The 21,006-nt window shown below is 38.5% G+C and overlaps 1 protein-coding gene across 2 annotated transcripts in view; it reads left to right on the top strand.

The window, feature by feature from the left end:
• Positions 1-21,006, top strand: part of COG5 (component of oligomeric golgi complex 5) — a 189,039-nt gene that overhangs the window by 116,395 nt on the left and 51,638 nt on the right. For both annotated transcript variants that reach the window (XM_065049026.1, XM_005498123.3), the window contains exons 8-10: positions 8,836-9,001; positions 10,069-10,181; positions 10,276-10,353. In XM_065049026.1, coding sequence (XP_064905098.1) covers positions 8,836-9,001; positions 10,069-10,181; positions 10,276-10,353 — 357 coding nt within the window. The remainder of the gene's footprint in view (positions 1-8,835; positions 9,002-10,068; positions 10,182-10,275; positions 10,354-21,006) is intronic.

Here is a 21,006-nt window from a genome sequence, read left to right on the forward strand (position 1 = left end):
GCTACTCAGTGCCACGTGAAATTCTGCATTATCGTACGTTTGAAGGTGTTCTTACGGTAACAAAAGATTTAAAGCTTCGGGTTAGCTTGAAATGGCATACAGAACTGAACAGTATGTTACATTAGAAAGGAGAAATCCTGCGTCAAAATGCTGCAGTTTCTAGATGATTAATAATGTCCTCTGTATGGAACAAGTTATGCCCTTAACTGCTTATTCTTCTCTCTTTTATCTCCCTTTTTTCCTTCTGCAGGTAATGCCCCCAACAAGTTCCTACTTGTGTGAAGGTTTCAAAGTGCATTACTGGCAGATAAGTGAAGTGAGGGGCAGATCCCAAATGCATGTGCTAGCTGCAAGCAAAACTAGGCATAATATTTATTTTTCTTTTGATAACTTCAGGTTTTCTTCTTCATAGTAAAGTTTTTGTATAATATAACTTTGCGCATTTATTGTTAAAGAGACTACCCATTTATTTTTAAGAGGACTATAGAAATATAACATGTATTTCTTTAAATATAGCATCTCTAGCAGAAAGAGGTGGTCTTGTCATGGTTTGCCCAGTGGACAAACTTAAAGAGGGCTTGAAAGATGGATATTACTATAAGAGGTGGGGAACACTACTGACACCAGAGTGTTGTTAGGTGTGTGGAGATGCTTGCTCTCTTTTAGCCCGGCCTCAGTGAAACTCAGTGAAGATGACTGCAATGGTCCAGCAGTACCTTTTCCTGGAGCTGAAGGCAGAAGTAGGGAGGGCAGGTGGAGCAGGAGCAGGCTCAGGATGTCTTCTGACCTGTCTCTGCCTTGCAAGGCCCTGAGCAGCCTGGTCTGCAGACCCTCCTTCGAGCAGGAGGTGGATTAGGTGATCTCCAGTGGTCCCTGCCAATCTCAGCTATGCTGTGGTTCTGTGATTTCTTCACCAATAAATCTGCAGACCTGAAGTTTCCTGTAGGTGGGTGATACAAGGAATTTGAACTTTGTATTAAGAAGAAAGATAATGTTTTTAAATGTGATCCAACAGCAAATCGGGCATTGATGGAGGTTTGTCTGTACTTGAATATGAAAATAATAACTGAAAATAATTTAAAATAAAGTAACTTTTAAAAGTTCATTCCTTTTATATATTTGAGGGCACTTCATAGCTGTTGACAATATGCACACAGATTCCAGAAATGAGAGACTGTCACTTGCATAGGTAATTATTATCTTGTTGCAAAAAATAGCAAGAGAATAAGAAAACCCAGATGGCTTTTGGTGGATATTTGAATCATTTGGAGCATACCATTTAAGGGATATTTTGTCTGAAATCAGATTTTTTTTGTAAACAGAGAAAAAAAAATATTATAACCCTCTAGTAGCTAATTCCTATTCTTAATGGGTAAGACTGGTTCAAAAGTAAAACCTAATGTTTCTGTTTTGTAATGGCTTTGTTCAACCAGTTAACAGAGTGAGCATGTACATAATGATATTATGAGGTGGTAGAAATTGTCTGGTGGCAAGTGGCTGTCCAAAGATCAGAGTTAGTAATGAGATTTCGTGTCCTTATACTTCTGTGCTTTAGCAATGGGACTTGAGTCAGCAGGTGCAAGTTGAGGTTGTACAAGGACAAGAGGGGTGCTACAACCTTGCCCTTTGTGCTGTGTCATCGGAAAGTGACAGCTGTGCTTTTAATAGAGAAGCCACATCTTCAGATTAACTGGCCAACTGTTTCATCATTGATGATGGCTTTAGAGATTGGTCAAGTTGTGTAAGAGGGGAGAGAAGCATTTTAAGAAGCTTGATTTGGCTCAGATACCCCCATTTACTTATTGCCTGTTAGTTTTTAGCATTCTATATTATTTCTGCTCTGTATTTATACTCTTTCTACACTCAAATACAGCATTATAGGATAAAATTTGTAATTGTTATGGGCTAGTTGATCTAGCTGAAATGTCCTCAGAGGTGCCAGATATTTTATTTGAAATTGCCGTCACATTGATAGCCTAAGGCTTGGTAAACTTTGGAATATTGCTTGATGTTTCATAAGATAATTCTTCACAACAGTTCCTGATGCCTTTCTGTTCCATTAGCTCTTAGCCATCTGTTGCTTTGATTATACTATTATAGGGAATAAGTGTTTGGGCAAGCTGTTTAGCTGTGTTGAAAAATCTTGTTTCTTTGCTTTCTAGTATTTTATTGCTGCTGTTTTTTTTTTTTTCTTGTTTTTTTCTTTTTACTTTTTTTTTTTCTCCTCAACCTTTATTGTGCGGTGCTGCTTCTTACTTACTTCTTAGTCTAAGAAACAGAAGTCTGACCTAGTTTGAGGACATGATGAGGTTTATGACTGTACTTTATGGCTGTTTTCCTTTCCTGTGAAAGTCCTTCTACCAGAACAAGTTGTGTATTCCAAACAGGGGCTGACAGAAGGTAGATATTAAAACCTAACCATATGTAAATGTTTAGCTTTGGGATTCTTTCCTTTTAAGACTTAAGATGTGCTTTTCTGGAGTCTGGCCAATGTGTTATGTCAGTATTACTTTCTATAGAAAATTATAACATCTTAACCTCTCACTCCTTCCAACACCTCAAAGGTCAAAACAGGAAGAACTGGAAAATCATTAGAAAGTATTCTGTATTCTCTGCTTTTACATTGTCAATTTGACCTTTTCATGTATTGCTCAGATTTTAAAGATGAACAGAGTGAAAGACAGATGGGTGATAATGAACATAGAGACGTGTTTCCCTAAGTAGGTTCATTTTTAGGAGTTGTAATATACCAATTAATTTCTTTTTAAGGCATGGACTTTTGAATACTAAAATACTCTTTTTAACTGCAGCTGTATTTCGTTGGTATTTAATTTCTACTTTAAGGGATTTTTTTAAATTTTTCATGCAATTAAAATAGCTGAGTGATACTGCAAAGCAAGAATTCCAGCAATTCTTGTTGCTCAATAGGTCGTTTTGCCTTGGCTGAGGTGACTGAATTTCCTTCACTTCTTACCTGCTTGAGGTCTTTAAACTGAATTGCAGCTTTTCCTGCTGTAACTTCTCACTGTTTACACTTTTGGTATCTGTAACAGATGACTAAGAAGTAATAATTGGTAGCTGCAAGTGCTTACATACCCTCATTTGCTTGGTGTTCAAGTAGAGGTACTAGGGGCAGTAACGTTATTTATGGGAACATTATTTGAAGGCGGCAATGTGTTGTAATGGTAACAATATTGGAGAAGGAGTAAATACTGTAAATGAAGATCTGATGGGATTTTGAGCCCACAAAGTGATCTCTTTTGGGATTGACTGACCTTGTAAAGCCGTACTGTGTTGGAAATTGCACCTGCTATTTCATACAAACAAAAAAAGCTGTGTGACATAAACATAGAAAAGTAACTGAAATACTTCCTAAAAGAGTAAATCTACTATCAAATGAAACTATTTAATACTAAGTGCTAGTCAAAGATACTTGGAAGTATCATTCTGGAAACTGTTTTTGCAGTTACCCTGGCAGGACTTCAATAACCTTTTGTATTTGCATCACACAATACACGGTAGCTTGCAAGCTTGGTTATTTCAATTTGTGTCCTGTTCTAGGGTTATTGTAATTAAATGCTGATTATTTCTTGATGGCTAGGGAATGTTGTGGTTTTGTTCAAAATATTCTGCATGGTATTTCTTGCTTGTGACATTGTCATACCAGTCTATTTAAGCGATACCTGGACTAATTAGTAATTATGAATCTTGCGTCAGCTAAGCAACTTATGTAATTCTTTTTGTGCTGTGTTATGCTTTTAGTACTTGCATATGGGACATGGTAAACATTTTATCACAAAAGAGGTAAGGTGGCACCACACTGAAATCACAGCTGTTGAGTAGTATGTATATATATGTGCATACATATATAGTGAAAACTTTCTGCTGTGTTCCTGCCAGTCTTTCCTAAACTGCAGAATAATGAAGATTTTCATCCAGAGTGGCTGTTCTGATTGTAGTAAGCAAAACAGAAATGTTCTTGTGCACCTTAGTAGCTGTGGAACATCATTTCTAAGTGAGGGGCTAGTCCAAGTTTGACTTCTCTGTATGTGGTGCTTCCAAACTGTCACATCAAAGAACATTTCCTTGGAGAGCTGTTTTGATTATGTGATGCAGGCGCTTGTGAAATGTACCTACGTGTACCTTAAGCAGTTAAGTAGATTTCGAACTCTACTTCTTTATGAAAGCAGTTGTAGTTGTCACAGGTAGTATTGACCATAAATACTTTGGGCAATTAACACATCTTCATTTAAGAAATAAGTTGCTAGTCCACAGAGGTGAAAACTGTCCAGCTTGGGTTCACTTGAGTAGATTTGCACTAGATAAAGCTATAATGATGTGGTGCTCCCTAAGACAACACTGGTTGGAGATGAAAGGTCCACATGGTGAATCCTGTACCCTGAGAAGACAGACTGTGAGTTTGGAAGCTGTGTTTGTAGCACTTGAGCCAATTTGTTTTGCCTGTCATCCAGCTTTCTTGGTTTTGGCTCAGCCTTACGCTAGGAATCTTCCTGTCCCCAAATTAGCTCAGTGTCATCACCACATTCCCTTGTGAGGGCAGGCTTGCTTGTGCAAGCCACGTTTCTTGTCTCTGATGGTCTACAGAATCAAATGGGATGGGATAAAATGAATTGAAAATTATGTTAGTAAAATGAACAGTTCTCAATCATAGAGAAAATGAGCAAATGTGTTTGGTACAAATATCTCTTTGTAGTCGCTGCTGAATGACTATCTTTACATTTTGCTGAAACAGAAATGGAAACATCCATGCCTCTTTTCAAGTAGTAGCTAATATCACCCTTCTGACCAAGCTATTTAATGTATTGTCTGATGGATGCTTAGAAACTTTAATGCTTTTAAAAATTTGTGAGAGTTGCTTTTGAGCAAGTAGGTTTATTTTTTTTTAAATAGGTTGAACTGATGATTCACTGAGTCTTCCTAAGCTCTTAAATTTGTACAATTTAGTTTGCATATATCTATAACAAATCATGTTGTGACATGCCAGATAGAGGAGTGCTCTGAATGGAGCAGGTTATTATTGGTGGACCTAACTCCATCTCTCCTTAGCACCCTGCTTCATTACAGTTTTTGCAATCTGAAGATCACTGCAGCTAATCTTTGAGTAGGTGGTGTTGTAGGCCTGCTGTTTGTGAGGTCGTGGGTTTATTTCACTTGTGTGTGCTTGTGTTCATGCACATTATACTGTACTGCCAACATATTACTAAATGTTGTACTGTTTTTCTTCGCCCTCTACTCTCTTGATTGCTGTCACTTAATGTTTATGGAGTATGTACGAATATTTTTAGGATGCTAATTTATTGTGGAAAAGGGTATTTTCTTGTAAGGCACTACCTTGTGAGAAGCAGAATTGTGTCTCACCGTTGCTCTAACTGCCCATACATTTTTACATAGTAAAACTAGCCTAAAAAAACAGCCTAAAAACTACTGCCTCTGAGCCTTCATTTACATCATAAGACACTAAACCAAAAAATAACATAGGATCTTATGGACAGAGATTCTAAGGAGAAGAGTTACAAATTGCCAAGTGTAGTTGCCTGCAGTGGCAGACAACTTGATTATAAAATACTGCTAATAAACTCATTACATTCAGTCTCAAAAATAGTTATCTTATTTTCCCTATTGTTTTTGTTGGATAGCTGTTCTCAATACTATTCTCTGATGTGATTCCATTTTCCATTTTAAATCATTTCTGTAGTGAGGTTTTTTTTGTTTACTTTGAATGCATTCTTTCCATTTGATAAAAATTGTGTCAGTCTTTTAAATCTCAGAAATGTTCAGCTTTAAGCTTTCTCAAATAGAATGAAAATACTAGGGGAAAAAAATTCTTATAAATGAAGTCTGTTGGTAATGGCAAATTCTGCAATACTGATTCTCAGATTTTTATCCAGTGTGTATTAATGATAAGCAGTCAAATTTTTGTATGCAAACCTGGTAGTATAATTGTTTTCTTCCTGTTTTCCAACATTTTCTTTCCACAATAATAATTTTTGTCCCAAGAGATGCTCCATTTTCTAATACATACTGTATAAACCCAGAAACCAGCTGTGCATTAAAAATGCGATTCTCCTAGGATTAGTGGTAAACCAACAAAGGACTTTATGTAGCCTCTCTGGGGCATACGAAACACAAACTGGTTTTGAGGAGAGAAAAATACTATATATGAAACAAACAAGAAAAGGTATTTTATTGTACATTTTCAGAGTTTTAATATATCTCTAATTCTTGTAATACAAAATGAATACATGAGCTAGAAGCCCTCTGCCAGTAGCTATGTTCACATTTTAAAGCAAATAAGAAATAGGCCACCTGCACAATCTTTGCTCTATTCTAATTTTAACTTTGGTTCTAGATTTGAAAGGCACTTTGAGTGAATAGCGTAATGATCTGTTTTGGCTGTTCCCAAACTATTCCTTAACTTCAGAATGAATTGACAACTTTTGGCTAAAAACAGTTCTTTTGAAACACAGCTTGGGCTCTCTTGTCTTGGAGCGCATAATTGTGTCCTTCTTGACCAGTAGCTGCAGAGTTAGTTTGCTAAGCTATGACGTGGGAGCTCTGATATTCATCTTTTGCCTGAAATTGTTTGTGCCTATGCTGCCTGTTTGTCAGGACAGTAAGTATCTGACCATTGGTTATTCAGGGCTGGCAGTGCCTCGCTCACCTTTTGATGCTGTTCTGGTTTTTTGTTAGTTCATATATGAACATTTACTAGGGTCTGACTGAAACTAGGTTGAGTGCTCTTACTGTAGTAGTAAGGTATTGATTTTATACTACTGACTTGCTACCTGATTTTATAATTGTGTAAGTATTCTATAAGAAATAGAACTATTTCAACAGGAAAGACTGGTAAATGAGGTGTCTCTTCTGCTTTCCTTCCATACTCTTTCTTCCTTCGTTTCTTTTCATTCTATTCCCCATCCTCTTCCCATTTATGCTTTCTTTCTCGTGTTCATTCTGTCCCCAAATTCCCTCCTTGCATTATACTACTCTTCATTTTCTGACATCCCATTAATCTCCCAGTCTTTATGGCTTACTTTCCCACCCCCAGTAGCACACCCACAAGATACTTAGAAATTTTACAGCACACCCAGTTGTCAAAAACCTGAATCTACAAGTCCCAGACCCATAATACGATGCTGGGAATGCTCATTAACTCCCACACTGTTTGGAAAAAGAAACTGGTAGAATTAGTATGAGTTCTGCAAACCGTAATAAATGCCTAATATTCCTTTGCTTTCCACTAACCCTGGAATCTCCTCATTGGAGTTGGGGAAGGAGGTGGGATCTGGCTTTTTTTTTTGCTTCACGTATGGTTCTGATCTTTGCAGAAACCCTAGAAAGAGAGACATGAAAGTGCAGTTGTAGAGCTGTGGCCTCTGAAACGTAAGGTGTGAGGAGAGTGCCCTGTTCATCAATGGACACGTTGCAGGAGGTGGATGAACCAGCAAGTGAACCCTCAGCACAGCAGCTGCATTGTAGCTTCACTGCTGTGGTGTCAGTGCATGTTCCCCACAGCCAAGGGGCAGATGAGCACTCCCTCTTTCCTTGAGTCACAAACGTCGGGCTAAGTACACTGTGACCTGGGGAAGGTGAAGGACAGTTGTGCTGGTCTCACAGTCGCCCCTTGTCACGTCAGTGGCTGCTGCTGCTGTCTTCACCAGCAGGAAGAGTGCGAGGGTGCGAGGTCTCAGCACCCGAGTCACAGGGGGTGTCTCATGGGACATCCCTGTGGTCTCAGGTGCTTCTGTCCAGTCTGGGTGCCAGGATTTCTGCCAGACCGTGTTCTTTACTGCTGGCACAAGTCACTAAGAAAAATGACAAAAGACTGCATCCCTAATGTGTGTATGATCAACTGATCGCCCCCTTCACTAATTGCCTGTGAATGCAGATAAAAAGCAGTGTTCAGTGTATGGATGACAGTGCTTAGTTTCCAAAGGCAATAATTTGAGGCTTTTCTCTTGCTAAATAGCACCCATGGCAGTGTTTATTGTTGCTCAATGGAATTATCATCAGTTTTGATCTTAATCAAAGGTCTCTTAAATAACAGACTTGAACAGTTTTTTGATCGTTTTTGCTTTTCTGTATTTTGGAAAAGCTGAAAAATACAGAGAAACTTTGTTTTTTCTGTTTGTTTGTTTGGCCTTGGGTTTTGTTTTTGTTTGGTTTTATATTTGTGTGTGTGTTTTGTTTGTTTGTGATTTTGGTTTCAGGCTTTGGAATTGATCACTGTGTTGCTTTGAGCTCTTAATTCTGCTGTGAGGAAGATAAAGTTATTGTCAGCATTAGAAACAGAAATGTAGGAATTCCGTACTAGTCAGTAGCAGGGGCATGACCTGCTTGTCCTTGGCTAGTATTTTTTTTAAGCATATATCACATTTAACTAACTTTTTCACTCTTAAATGACACTATTGTAACAGATACCGCATCTTAAAATGGTGTTACTAGGTACACCATAGCTGAATATGACTGTACAGGAGCTAACCTTGGAGTTATTGCATCAATCACCAGTAACTCACCCAGGTTAGATGTTGCCAACAGTGCTTCCAGTTATTTTTTTGATATTCTTCTGATTCAAAGGATAATGGCAAAGTAAGCTAAGCAAAACATTGCTAAGCAATCAAAGGAAATCAGTCCTTTCCTTCACCCTCTGTTCTGTTATGCAGCAATTATGCCAGTTAGTTAATGTTAAATTAAATGAATTAGCAGAATGAACTTACAGCTGAACTTGCCCAGTAAAATGATGCCTCATCATGGATAAAAAACTGTATGGTACAGTTAAAGATAATAATTATTTTTTAAAACTTCATTCTCTAGAATCCTACTCAAGTGGGAACTGCTCTTCAGGTTTTCCATAACCTTGGGACTTTGAAGGATACCATCGCTAATGTGGTGGATGGATACTGCACAGGCCTGGAGGAGAACATTAAAAATGCTTTGGATATCAAAGTGTTGACCCAACCGTCTCAGGCGGCTACAAGAGGTATGATACTTGTTTTACAGAGAATGATGACTGATTTTTTTGAGACAAGTGCAGTGTGTTCTCAAGTGGAAGAAACTCTCACATCCAAGCCTGTTACAGGGATGTTTCTCTGCTTGCTTTAACCATTAGAAGACGGGAGCGGGCATGTCTCAGAAATAATCTAATACAAAGCCAAAATTGCGTCTGTCATTATTGGGCTCAGAAGTTTTCCTTTGTTCCCCACCCTTCCTCTTTTTCCCGACTTGCCCAGAAACTAGACCTCATTAGCTTACAACTTTGCAGCGTTTTCTTAACAGTTTCTCATGGAAAGATGAATCCAAATTCTGCTTTCTTTGTGGTGATGGGAGGATGATGGGTGGAAATTATTTATAAGCAATGCAACAAACCTGAAACTACATTGTGGTGCTTTTGTCAGATGAAAATCTTTTCAAAGCAGCATATTTAATAAGAAGAAATGTTGCAGTATTAAAACATTTAGTTCCCACATGTTAGCTCAGATACCAAAGAATACTGGGGAACGGCGTGGACAGGCAAATTTGAACTTTGGCAATATGAACATTTAAAAAAAAAACCTTTGGAACAAGCTGAAGGTCCAAAACCATAATCACCAACATAACAAAGAAATACAGCCCCTCTCAAGGAAAATTTTGGTTCACAAGCTGCATGACCTTCAGCTCAAATAGCACTTTTTTTTCAGCAGTTCGCCTATGCATTTAAGTTCTGCACTGGTGATACCTGTATTTTTCACAGCTACTGTCTTTGTCATTTCACTTTACTGTTACATCCTGCAGCAGCGCTCATTGGCATAGACCTCGGTGTTTCTGAGCAGGTCAGGTTTGGTAAAGCTGGTGACAATGATGAACATGGAAGTATCTCACTGAACTTCAGAGTTCAGTTGACTTCTCAGTTGACACAACCAAGGCCATTCACAAAGCTCTATTTTGAAGCTATTTTAGGCTGCTTTGATTTTCTTTTAAATATTTTTATTTTGGAGAGCGTAGAGGTCTCTTTCTGCTGTTTTACTTTTCACCTGTGAAAGCTGTTGTGTGTTCTTAATAAACATGTAGGTGGCCCTGGTAGAGCTGCTATGCCAACACCTGGGAACACGGCAGCTTTTCGAGCAGCCCTCTGGACAAACATGGAAAAACTCATGGATCAGATCTGTGCTGCTTGTGGACAGGTACTCATCAGCTATTTCCCGTTTGTCTAGTCATACAATTTTGCATATAAGGTATTAGGTGTCACTTTTTGTCTCAATAAATTCTTTCTTACAGGTGCAGCATTTGCAGAAAGTATTGACAAAGAAAAGAGATCCTGTGTCACATGTCTGCTTCATAGAGGAAATACTTAAGGTAAAGTTTTAGTCTAGCTGAATATGTTTTAGTAATTCTGTTAAGGAAAATGTGATGAGGGAATGGTTTCATTTGCAATTTTACGGTTCCATAAGAATTTTGTAATTTAATTAATGGGAAAGTGTTGAAAGTCAAACTAACATTGAAAGCTATATTTATGGTCTGTGGGTTACATCTGTAGAGTATAAACGTGTTATTTTTACGTAATTTATTTTGTTTTCTTTAAAGGGAGCTGATGAGGCACTACTGTCAGTTTTTATTACCGATCGTTAATGTCATTCCATAAAATAACATGTGGTTTGGGTAATTAATTAAGTCTGTTAGTTTGCATAGGAAAATGTGTCTTCATCTAACGCTTTCAGCCATCTCTCTCTCTGTTTCTTGGCCATTTCTTCCTTGAAAAATAATCATGGCTGTTCTTTTGCATACCTATTCATTTCTATTCAATTGCATTGTTTTCTATTCATATTTGGAATAATTTGATTAATGGTCTCCTTCAATGTTAGGACCAGAATTACTGAAGCTGTCTCATCTGCCTTAGCAGATGAGAAGAAACAAAAACAAAAGGTGTGTTTATGCTATGCAGACATGTCCTTTTGCCAAGTATATGGCTGGATTTTTAATTTACATGAATTTAATTTTTGAAATATGTTGGGGAAACTCTTCATATGCAAATGTGGTCTTCTCAGTGGTGAAAGCAAATAATTAAGGTTAAATACAGCATTTAAGTTTATCTGTCTGTTAAGCCCATCTCCAAAAGATGTTACACAGAACGTCACTTTTCTATGAGGCAATTCAAGCTTCTCTTTCTCTGCTGTGAAAAACAAAACAAAACACCAAGCACTAAACACAAAGGGTTTGTAAACTTTTAGAATCTTTTCTTCATTAAAAAGTTTGATCTGGCAAAAAGTATCTTTTGCTGCCTTGGTGGAGCCCTAGGGCAGATCAACATGTTTAAGAAGAAGCAAGAAACCTAGAGACAGAACTCTGGAAGGCTCAGGAAGAGTTGGGATGGAAAGGGAACTTAGATAAAGGAGTGGTTCCCACCCTGAGCCTGTGCTTCTCGCTTTCACTCTTCCCTTCTGTAGAACAGCACTTGAGAAGGGGTAGGAGTTTTTCCAGTTGTCGCGGATGATGATAGAAGGAAGCCAGAGGAAAACTTTTATCATCCTGGAGAATAAATGAACAGGGAAGATGAATCTCAGTAGAAGCTAGAAGCAAAGTAAGGAAAAATACATTAGAAAATCAAAAGGCTTTTGGGTTGTCATATGCTAAACTTGTTCCACAGTATCTCTGATTACTCTTCCTTGCCTTTGACTTCATACTGCAGGATTGCATCTAAGTGACAAATTGTGTTTCCCAAATAAAATACAAGTATCTGTTTCTCCATAGTTACCTCTATTCCACTTAGTTTGCTCTTCAACAGGTTTTTTGGTGGAATATAGCACCAAACCAGACAGCTGTTGTTCTCAGTGAGGCAGCTGAGGAGCAGTGGCACATCCTTATCTGATGCTCCCAGAACTCCGAGCATGACACGGTGCTGCTGATTGCACTGGTGCTTTACTTTCTTCTTGCTGGAGATGGTTCAGCATAGCACAGTGTTTCGCTTGGCTCATCTCACAGTTATAGCCTGTGTTCTAGGGTCCCATGAGAAAGGTACAGCCTGCAGATGGGTGAAGTCACACCAAACAGTAGAGCTGTTATTTAGACAAAACCAGCCAAGTCCTAGATGCTGCTGAAATTCGAGAGCATATGTACAGATGGCTGTAAGGGAAAGTATGAATTGTTGTGTACATTAAAAACTGATACAAGTAAGAAATTGGTATTTTGCCATTTACTAATGAAGATTCCACCTTGAATTAATCAAACTGAAACAACATGCTTTCCTCAGCAAGTGTTCTGGAGAGGGAGAAAAGTTAGATTTTCTTTATTGTATTCAGTTTCATTAATAAACTGAGCAAATGAACAGAGCAAACTAAAGGTAACGTTACACCCGTTCTCTAGGACAGCATACCCATGCCAGAAGATAGAAAAAAGAATCATCCATTCTACAGTCCGTGCACTAATTACTGTTACTGATGTCAACATTATTATTATAGTCATCTTCTGCAGCAGCTGCAGTACCACTTCGCCTGTCCATCTGCTTCCTTGTTTTGATTACTGTAGTGCAAGTATCATCCTAGGAAGCATAAGAGAGGAGGAGACCCAGCCTTTTAAACTCACAAGTCCTTTAATAGCAAGGAAGCTACTTGCCTTTTTTTTTTTTTTCCTTAAATCATTCTGATTTTTTCCATTGGGGATTTTTTGTGTCTTTCTCTTCACAGATAGCACAGCCTGCATTTTTTCTAATTTGTATTATGACCTCAAACTTGTGCTTTCTGACCTTGTAATTACCTGTTTCTATAATAATACTTAATAGTGTTGTATCATGTCATATCCAAAAATGTAGTTTTAATGCCACTAAGTAATTAATAAGAGGATTCACAAAAGCTCTCTTACAACAAAAAAAAACCAAAAAAAAACCTAGTCAAACAAAAATACCTGAAAGATGGAGAAACTGGGGCACAGAACCTGTAAAATTTATAAATATTGGAGTTCGGCTGCAGGGCAATGACACCACCTGGGTCTTTTCTACGCTATGATTTCTCTTACAGAATTCACCTCCAAATTTTTCTACAGTTAGATGTGGCCAAGAGGTGAGTGATGTAGCGAGGCTTACATGAGTATCGTGGAGGCATCTGGAGATTAAATTCACGCTGCACTTTCCCCCACTCCTTGCTTCTGCAGATCTAGGTTTTTGTGTTTTTCCTTTGCCACAATATGAAGTGAATGCAATTTTGAAAAGAAATAATGCACTCATAGAACGTTGTAAAAATGCTTACATTTAAGTCTCCTAATGAACTGTAGATTCCTTGTTAATATGTAAGTATTAAGATTATAGGTTTAATTTCCAAAAAAGATCTACAAGATATTTAAAGGAGAGATACATTTATGTTGAGACTGAATGGACATTTTTCTGGTTTTATCTAACAAAAAAGGCCTTTAATGACTAGATTTTAGTTGAGGAGCAAGCCTAAAATAATTCAGAATACATTAAGTTCTGATTTCTAGTTTTGGGGAAAACAAGCAGAGATTTAATTTTATGAATTTTTTAGAAGATGATGTTATTGTTTTCATAATGTTGAGGGTAAGGTTTAAATAATGTAAAATTGATATTTTTTTTACCTAGTGACTGATTATTTGTATCACTTCTTTCAGCTGCTTAATTCTCCTTCAGAGAGCTAATAGGTTACTCCAGTTTATTCTGCTTTGTTGCTTTTCTCTTTCCATGTGTAGTGACTAATCCTGCCTCAGCTGTTGTAATTCCTAAACTACAACTGACTTCAGTGTAAGTCTCCAGCAGAAGATATCATCCTGTGACAGCCAGCTTCCTAATTAGAGATAAGAATCCCTCTAAGCCCCTCGTAAAAGAGTTGAAAGCGATCTCTGATCCTGATCTATTTTGGGTCCTTCACTCCTACAGAGGCATCAGGGAACAGTTCTGCGAAGTGAGAAGCAGCTTTAAAAGCAGCGAATCGTTTTGTAGGGGGGTTTTGGGGTGGCTGATAGAAAGGGTGGGCTGGGGTCTCTCCGCTGGGCAGAGCCACTTAGTGCCTGGGAAAGGGCAGATTTGCCCTTGTTGGCCTGTGGTCTGCTGGTGTCCCACTTGCCAGCAGCGAGGGTACATGGCAAACCCTGGCGTTTACGTAAGCGTCTGGGTAAAAAAGTGAGCTGAGGGTTGTAGGGAGTGTTATTATGTACTTGGCGGAGGGCTCTTAGCATTCCTTCTCTGATGAACGTGTGGTGAGTAAGCAGGCTATTTTCCCGAGTTGTCAACACTGGCAATATGAGGTGTTAACGGTACAGAAGGAAATGTCCTCATCATTACATAAGATTAAGAAAATAAATGGAAAGTATAAGTGTTGATTGCCCCAAGTGCACTTGCCTTTCACCTTCTTATTTCTCCTCCCCATCCAAACTTATTCAAAAATGTTGCTGCTTTGAAATTATTCACATCTAACGTCACATATTCACATTCAGTTGACCCAATTAAAAAATAATCCCAAGTGGAAAAAAAAAAAACGAAAAATAATCTAATTGCTGCCTTATGTGAGTTCAGAAAATAATCTGGTTTTCACCTAATATTTCAAGTGTATGATTTATTTTGCAGTAGCAGAATGGGATTACTTGCGCATCATCTCTACTGTGGTTTATGTTTATTGTTTAAGCCACAACAAAGTACTTTGTGGAGATCTAATCACAGGTGAATGAACAAGTTTTTGATCCCCAAAATACCGAAGATGCTCTTTCTTTCAAGCCTACAAATTGTTGCTCTGAATTCAGTTGCAATATTTTTTAGGCCCCTCTTTAAAAAACACCCAGAAAGGTCTTAGGAGTTCAAGGTTCTAATTCTAGTTTTGAATGGACCAGTGTGGCCAGACAGTCATGCTAAAAGTAATTTGGTTCTAATTTAAATAGGAAGATCAGAGCTTGTGCAATGTTTTCCTAATGACACTGTGTTTTTCTAGAAGTTTAATTCAATATCTCTGGCAGAAATGTACAGCCATAAATAAAAGGGATGGTGTGGAGGTTGTGTGGGTTAGAAGGTTGTAATGACCTTTCTTCTTTGTCACTTCTGGTTTGGTGGGGTTTGTGCAAATTGCGGTTCAGTGATGATGGGAAATTATTAAGTCAGTTGGTTTTCAGTCAGCTTGCTCTGCGATAAGAAATGCATTTACCAGAAGTGCCGCCTTTTATCATTGTTCTTGTCAGTCTTACCTGATTGATTACGCTGAGCAGACATGGTAACGAACCACCCTTTCATCCTCAGATGGGGTATGGAGTAGTCAAGGTGAAAGCATAGTTCCAATTGCTGCTGTACATACTAAATCTGTTCTCTGGCTAGAAGAAAACTGTCAGGTCCCTTGGGTAGTTACTGGCTTTTGGAAACACCAAGTTCATTGACTTGCAATTGATCCATATCTTGCAGGATAATGGGGGGATTAATTAATGTTTTAAGTAGTTTTGAAGATATAGGACACTGTTTAAGACCTAAGTATTTTTTTCTGAGGAATCACATAAGAATTCTAATAGGGAAAATGCATAGTCTTTATTTTCTAGTTAAGAAGGTTGTATTTTTGGAAAAAAAAAAAACCCAACAGGTTTTGTTTCTTTTGTAAGCTTCATAAAAAGACCTTTTTAAAATGTTGCACTACTTCTGGAAATCTAGAAACTATTACACTTTGGGTATAAACTGATCAACTCAGTGTAATGAAATTCTATGCCCTGCAGTAAAACAAAAAAAAACCAAGGTCATTTTTAAAATCACAGTGTCATTTCTTGACATCTGTTCACCTGTGATGTATAATGTAGACAACATTAGAAATTTAAATGCGCTGCTCTTTTAAAAATTTAATCTCGACTACTTTGAGAAGATAGAAAAGGTTTATTGAAAACACATTCAGAATTTGTCTGTTTCTGTGCTGATGAATTGCACTACTGAGGATGATGGCTTTTTGTTCACAGTTTAACATTTGACAGTTATGTTGCTATAGAAATAGTGCAAATAGATTTCCTTATTTCTGTCCTGTAAGATCTTGCCATACAAAATTGTTAAATCATTGACATTGTTGCTTTATTGGTGGAAAATATTTAGGCTGTCCTTTAAATGTCTTCTGTTTTTAGAGCAACATTCTCGAGTCCCGTATTTCTTTCTGGTGGAGCCTTTGATTACAGATAGAAAACACTGTATGTATTAGTATGCAAAGCCTGATTTCAGGAGCCTGCAGCAACTAGCTGCATGGTAATATTCACTATATTGTTTTACATTTCAAAGAGGCTTCACAATAAAGATGTTTTTCACATTCTACTCAAAGTATCAAAATTTCTACAGGAAATAATAAGTTGGAAGTGATTGTCATGAAGTGAGAGCCAGTTTAGAATCAGTGGGTCAGATTTGTTATTTGAACGTTAGAATAGCTATTTTAGACACACACAAATATGATAATTCACAGATGGGAAATTAGACTCATTAAGTTCTAAATTTACAGTGTGGAGGAAATAGAGACATTTGTAAAAATAAATGTCTTTTCAGCATCTTCTTGCATTCTTGTCTAATACTGAATAAGGGAGTACTTTCATTCTCATTCCTTGAATTTAGTTTTAATGTTAGATACTAAATAGTTTTATTAAGAGCAAAGCTTAAGAGTTCAGTAATAGCAAAGTTAAGTAGTAGTTTGATATGTTTTGTAAAAATGAGGGAAGCTGTTCCGGTTTTATGTTTGAGGAGACTTTAGATCAGTTTTCCAAGCTGCAGCATTAGTATTATTGTAGAGTAACAGTGACTACAGATCTTCAAATATCTTTGCCCTTATGGTGCTGGTATTCAGTCAACTATTGTTTGGTGGTTTATTAACTTACTAGTAGCTATTAGTGAAAGTGGGTTATACTTTTTGAACTGTGAAATCAAGTCAGTTTCATGTGAGTAAACAGGGAAGGGTTTTAGCATGTGGATTCTGTCAGCCTGTAGATTTTTCCAGCAAAGATAATCTTGTAATCCTGTAAACAGGCAACATTAATCTACATTTTGAATCTATGCAGTTGAGTAATAATGTTGCTTCATGCTATTAACAAGTCTGCATACATGCTATAATACTGAAAGATATAGAGACTACTGACAAAAAAGAATAATATTCAAGTGTGTTTTCCCCCACCCTGTTCTTTCCATCCTAATAAAAGAATACTGAGTCCTTTCCTTGCCACTAGTGATTACGTAGAAGATGGTTGAATCTGCAGTCTCTCTCAGTTGCGCTGTGTGCTAAGACAGCCCTGGTTTTGGAGTTCTGAAACTCAGCTTTTTATGAACACAAGGTTGCTCATGAATGACCCAGCTGAATGACCAGGCCCTGGGGATGGTGACCAGTGACTCTGAGGGCCACTGACTGGTAATGTACCCCAGGAATCCAAACAGGGTCCAGTCCTGTTTAACATTAATGGTCTAGATGATGGGACAGAGTGTATCCTCAGCAAGTGTACAGGTGACACAAAATGGGGAAGAGTGCGTGCTGCTCCAGGGAGTTGTGCTGCCATCCAGAAGGACCTCAGCAGCCTGGAGAAATGGTCTGATATTAACCTCATGAACTTCAACAAGGAGAAGTGCAAAGTCCTGCACTTGAGGAGGAACAACCCCAGGCACCAGTCATGCTGGGAGCCACCCAGCTGGAAAGCAGCTTGGCAGAAAAGGACTTGGGGGTCCTGTTGGCCACCAAGTTGAACATAAGCCAGCAATGTGCTTTTGAGGCAAAGAAGGCAATTAGTGTCCCGAGCTGCATTGAGCAGTGTTGCCAGCAGACTGAAGAGCTGATTCTTCCCTTTATACAGTACTGGTGAGGTTGCACATGGAGTACTGTGTTGAGTTCTGGGCTCCTCAGTACAGGAGAGACATGGACACACTGGAGAGAGTCCAAGAAAGGGCCACATAGATGAAAAGACTGGAGCTCCTTTGAGGAGGAGCTGAGAGAGCTGGGACTGTTCAGCCTGGAGAGAAGGCGGCTCAGGGTGATCTCATCAGTGTACATAAAAACCTGACGGGAGGGTGCAGAGAAGCTGGAGCCAGGCTCTTCTCAGTGGTGCCCAGTGGCAGGACCGGAGGCCGTGGGCACAAACTGAAACACAGGAGGATCCCTCTGAACATCAGTAAACATTATTTCACTATGAGGGTGACCAAGCAGTGGCACAAGTTACCTCGGGAGGTTGTGCGGTCTCTATCCTTGGGGGTGTACAAAAGCCACCTGGATACAGTTCTGGGCAACCTGGTCTAGGTGGCCTTGGTTAAGCAGGGCAGTTGGCCCAGGTGACCTCCAGAGGTCCCTTCCAACCTCAGCTTGCAGCTTGCATTTTAAAATCTCTGCCTAAAAGGCCAGTCAGCTGCTTTGAATTTGTCATCTGCTAAATGTAGATATTTTCTGTCCTAGACTAGCAAAAGTGTTAAACTTGGCCATTAGAATATTAAATTTTCACACTTACTATGCTTTGTATTATTGGAAAAAGACTCAATTTTATTAGTTAACAACAGAAACATTTACTTAAGAGAACCTTATCTTAAAATACAGTTTGCTAGTCTGTGTTCACCTGGAATGCACAAGCCTGTGTTCGACTTTTGTTTCTTGAGCTGGGACAGAGACCAGGGTGGACTGGCACTGTCCACGTCTCCTGACACTGCCATTATGCAGTATTATCACGCATTCTTAAGTGTTCTATCTAAAAACCCCTCTATTGTGGGGAAGTTGCACAATGCTACTGTCTGTGCAAAGTACTGACAGTAGTAGTAACTTTATAGTAACAGTTGAGACTATTTACAGAAGGTGAACGCATTTTTTGCTGATTGTTGGTTATGGCCCTGATTCAGCAAAGCACTCAAGCACATTCTTAATTTCACATAAATAAGGTATACCATGGAAGTCAGACTGCCTGCATCTATTATTCTAATAAGGGCAAACTCTGTTGAATTATAGCTTGCACTAATGATCTCTGTCCAGGTCATGTACGCAATAAAGTGAGCCCTACTGTTGAGAATATTCATTGCCATTTGTTGTCTAGCCTGCCACGACATATTTTGCCTGATTTATGTGTGTAATTTCCATGAATGAATAATTCCTGTGTGAATAGTATGTGTGACAGAGTACCGGATTTTTAAACAGTATGAAAAAGGGTAAAATTATAGTGGATGGGCCAGACTGGAATCTGAATGTTGCGTTTTTCTATTTTACTCTACACAGATGTAAATGGATCCCCTAGGAAAAACATTTTCAAAAGTAGCTAAGTGCTTATAGTCCATATGAGTTTCAAAAGCGTCTCTCTGCTCCCCTGGTTCTGGGCAGCTGTCCGGCAAGTCAGAACAGCAGAGGGTTGTCCCAGTTCATGTTACTGGGCAGTTATTCAGTTTGTTTCTGACAGCAGAGGATGGAGAAGGGGACGGCAGACCTGGGCTGTCTTGCACTGCTCGGCGGGTCGCATAGGGGCTACTGAAACATCTGAGTATCAGTGCTGGGGAATAAAGTTGTCACTGGCTGCAGAACAGCAGTGACAATACTTTTCATTCCCAGTTTGGGCTGGTAGATTAGTAGTTCATGTGAGTGTAGTTTAGATTTAGGAGCATTTTCACAGCAGATTTTTATGGAAAATATACCCAGTTCTGTGGCTGATCTTAACCTCCCAACCATTTTGTAGTGGTGCAAAGTATGATTTATGTGCAGATTTCCTCTGCTGTGAGATCAAAAGAAAACTGTGAACAAATAATACCATCATTTCAAAAATGCTGAGTTAAATGGATCTGCTTTTGCGAGAAAACCCTGTTTTGCCATTATAGTCCTACAGTTGCTTGCAATTAATGTCCATAAATTTAATTCAGTTATATTATATATTGGGGAAAACATGTATATGTCAACCTAAATGTTGCCTGTCCAGAGTTTTAGATACCATCAGTTACAGTTAAGGTTTTTTGTTGAAGAAAGAACTTATTGCATGAAAAAAGGAAGCAGCATTCTGTTGTATTCTGAAGTGTAATAATTTCCTTTTGAGAGACCTTAAATTATATACGGATGTTTTCTGTAGGATTTCTATATATGTAATATGTTACTGAAACAGTTTTGCCTCAGATAACAGCACCAGACCTCTTAACTTCAAAAGGTTTATGTGGTCTCTGAGTTATTAAACACATACACTGATGGGGGGCAAATATGACAGAATGGTGACCTTTTTCCAGTGTTGTTGGTTATGGAATAGGAAGCTGTTGGGAAATGATTGCCACAGAGCTGAAAAGATAATCGGATGCAGTTCATTACTCATCTTGTCAGCTGCTCCTGCTACAAGGGATTGTATCACAAGATGTTAATCTGCTTGTGACTAGATTTCAAAGCAAGCATTTTTATTTTGGAGGGGGTGTAATTTCACATCTTTCAATGTTATTTCATTTTCAGAAGCAAGAGAAATGGAAAATTCCCAATTTAAAGTCTCAGAATATTAATTGATAAAAATATTAGTACATCCTTGTGGGTTCTGTTACAAAAATATCATGATACTGTGCAAAAAGCTATTTAGTTGCAGAAGTTGTTCTTTTTAAGCTAATGATGAGGTTGTGTATTCCTTGAAGAGTGGAAGTTCGTTAGTCTGCCGGCACACTTCAGTGGGTACTGCAGGACAACAAATAGAGGCACAAGACAGATTTGCACCAAAAATAATCCCTGCTATGCATTGAATCACTAATGTGGATGTACCCAATATGTTGTCAACCGGTGAGGGTATTGAGTGGAAATGTAGGGGAGGACCAAATTCATTGCTTACACTCCACAGATGGGGAGATGACAGGAATGCAGTTTTAGCTAGGTGACATTTTCTGAAAGTGAAAGGCCCAAAAGAGCAGTTACTTTCTGATACTGTGGGGTGTTGCTCATGGTGCTATATGGAGCATAGGGGAAGGCTGATAAACTTTCCATTACAATAAAACGAGCCAGATTTGCTGTGTACATTTCAGGCAGTCAGTGCCACCCTTTCCTCTTCTACCTCCATCCTGCCTGTCGTCTTCAGTGCTTGTAGAAGTTGTCCAGTACAAGGAGA

Source organism: Columba livia, chromosome 1 (assembly GCF_036013475.1).
Source record: "Columba livia isolate bColLiv1 breed racing homer chromosome 1, bColLiv1.pat.W.v2, whole genome shotgun sequence".
In the NCBI taxonomy this organism is placed as follows: Eukaryota; Metazoa; Chordata; class Aves; order Columbiformes; family Columbidae; genus Columba; species Columba livia.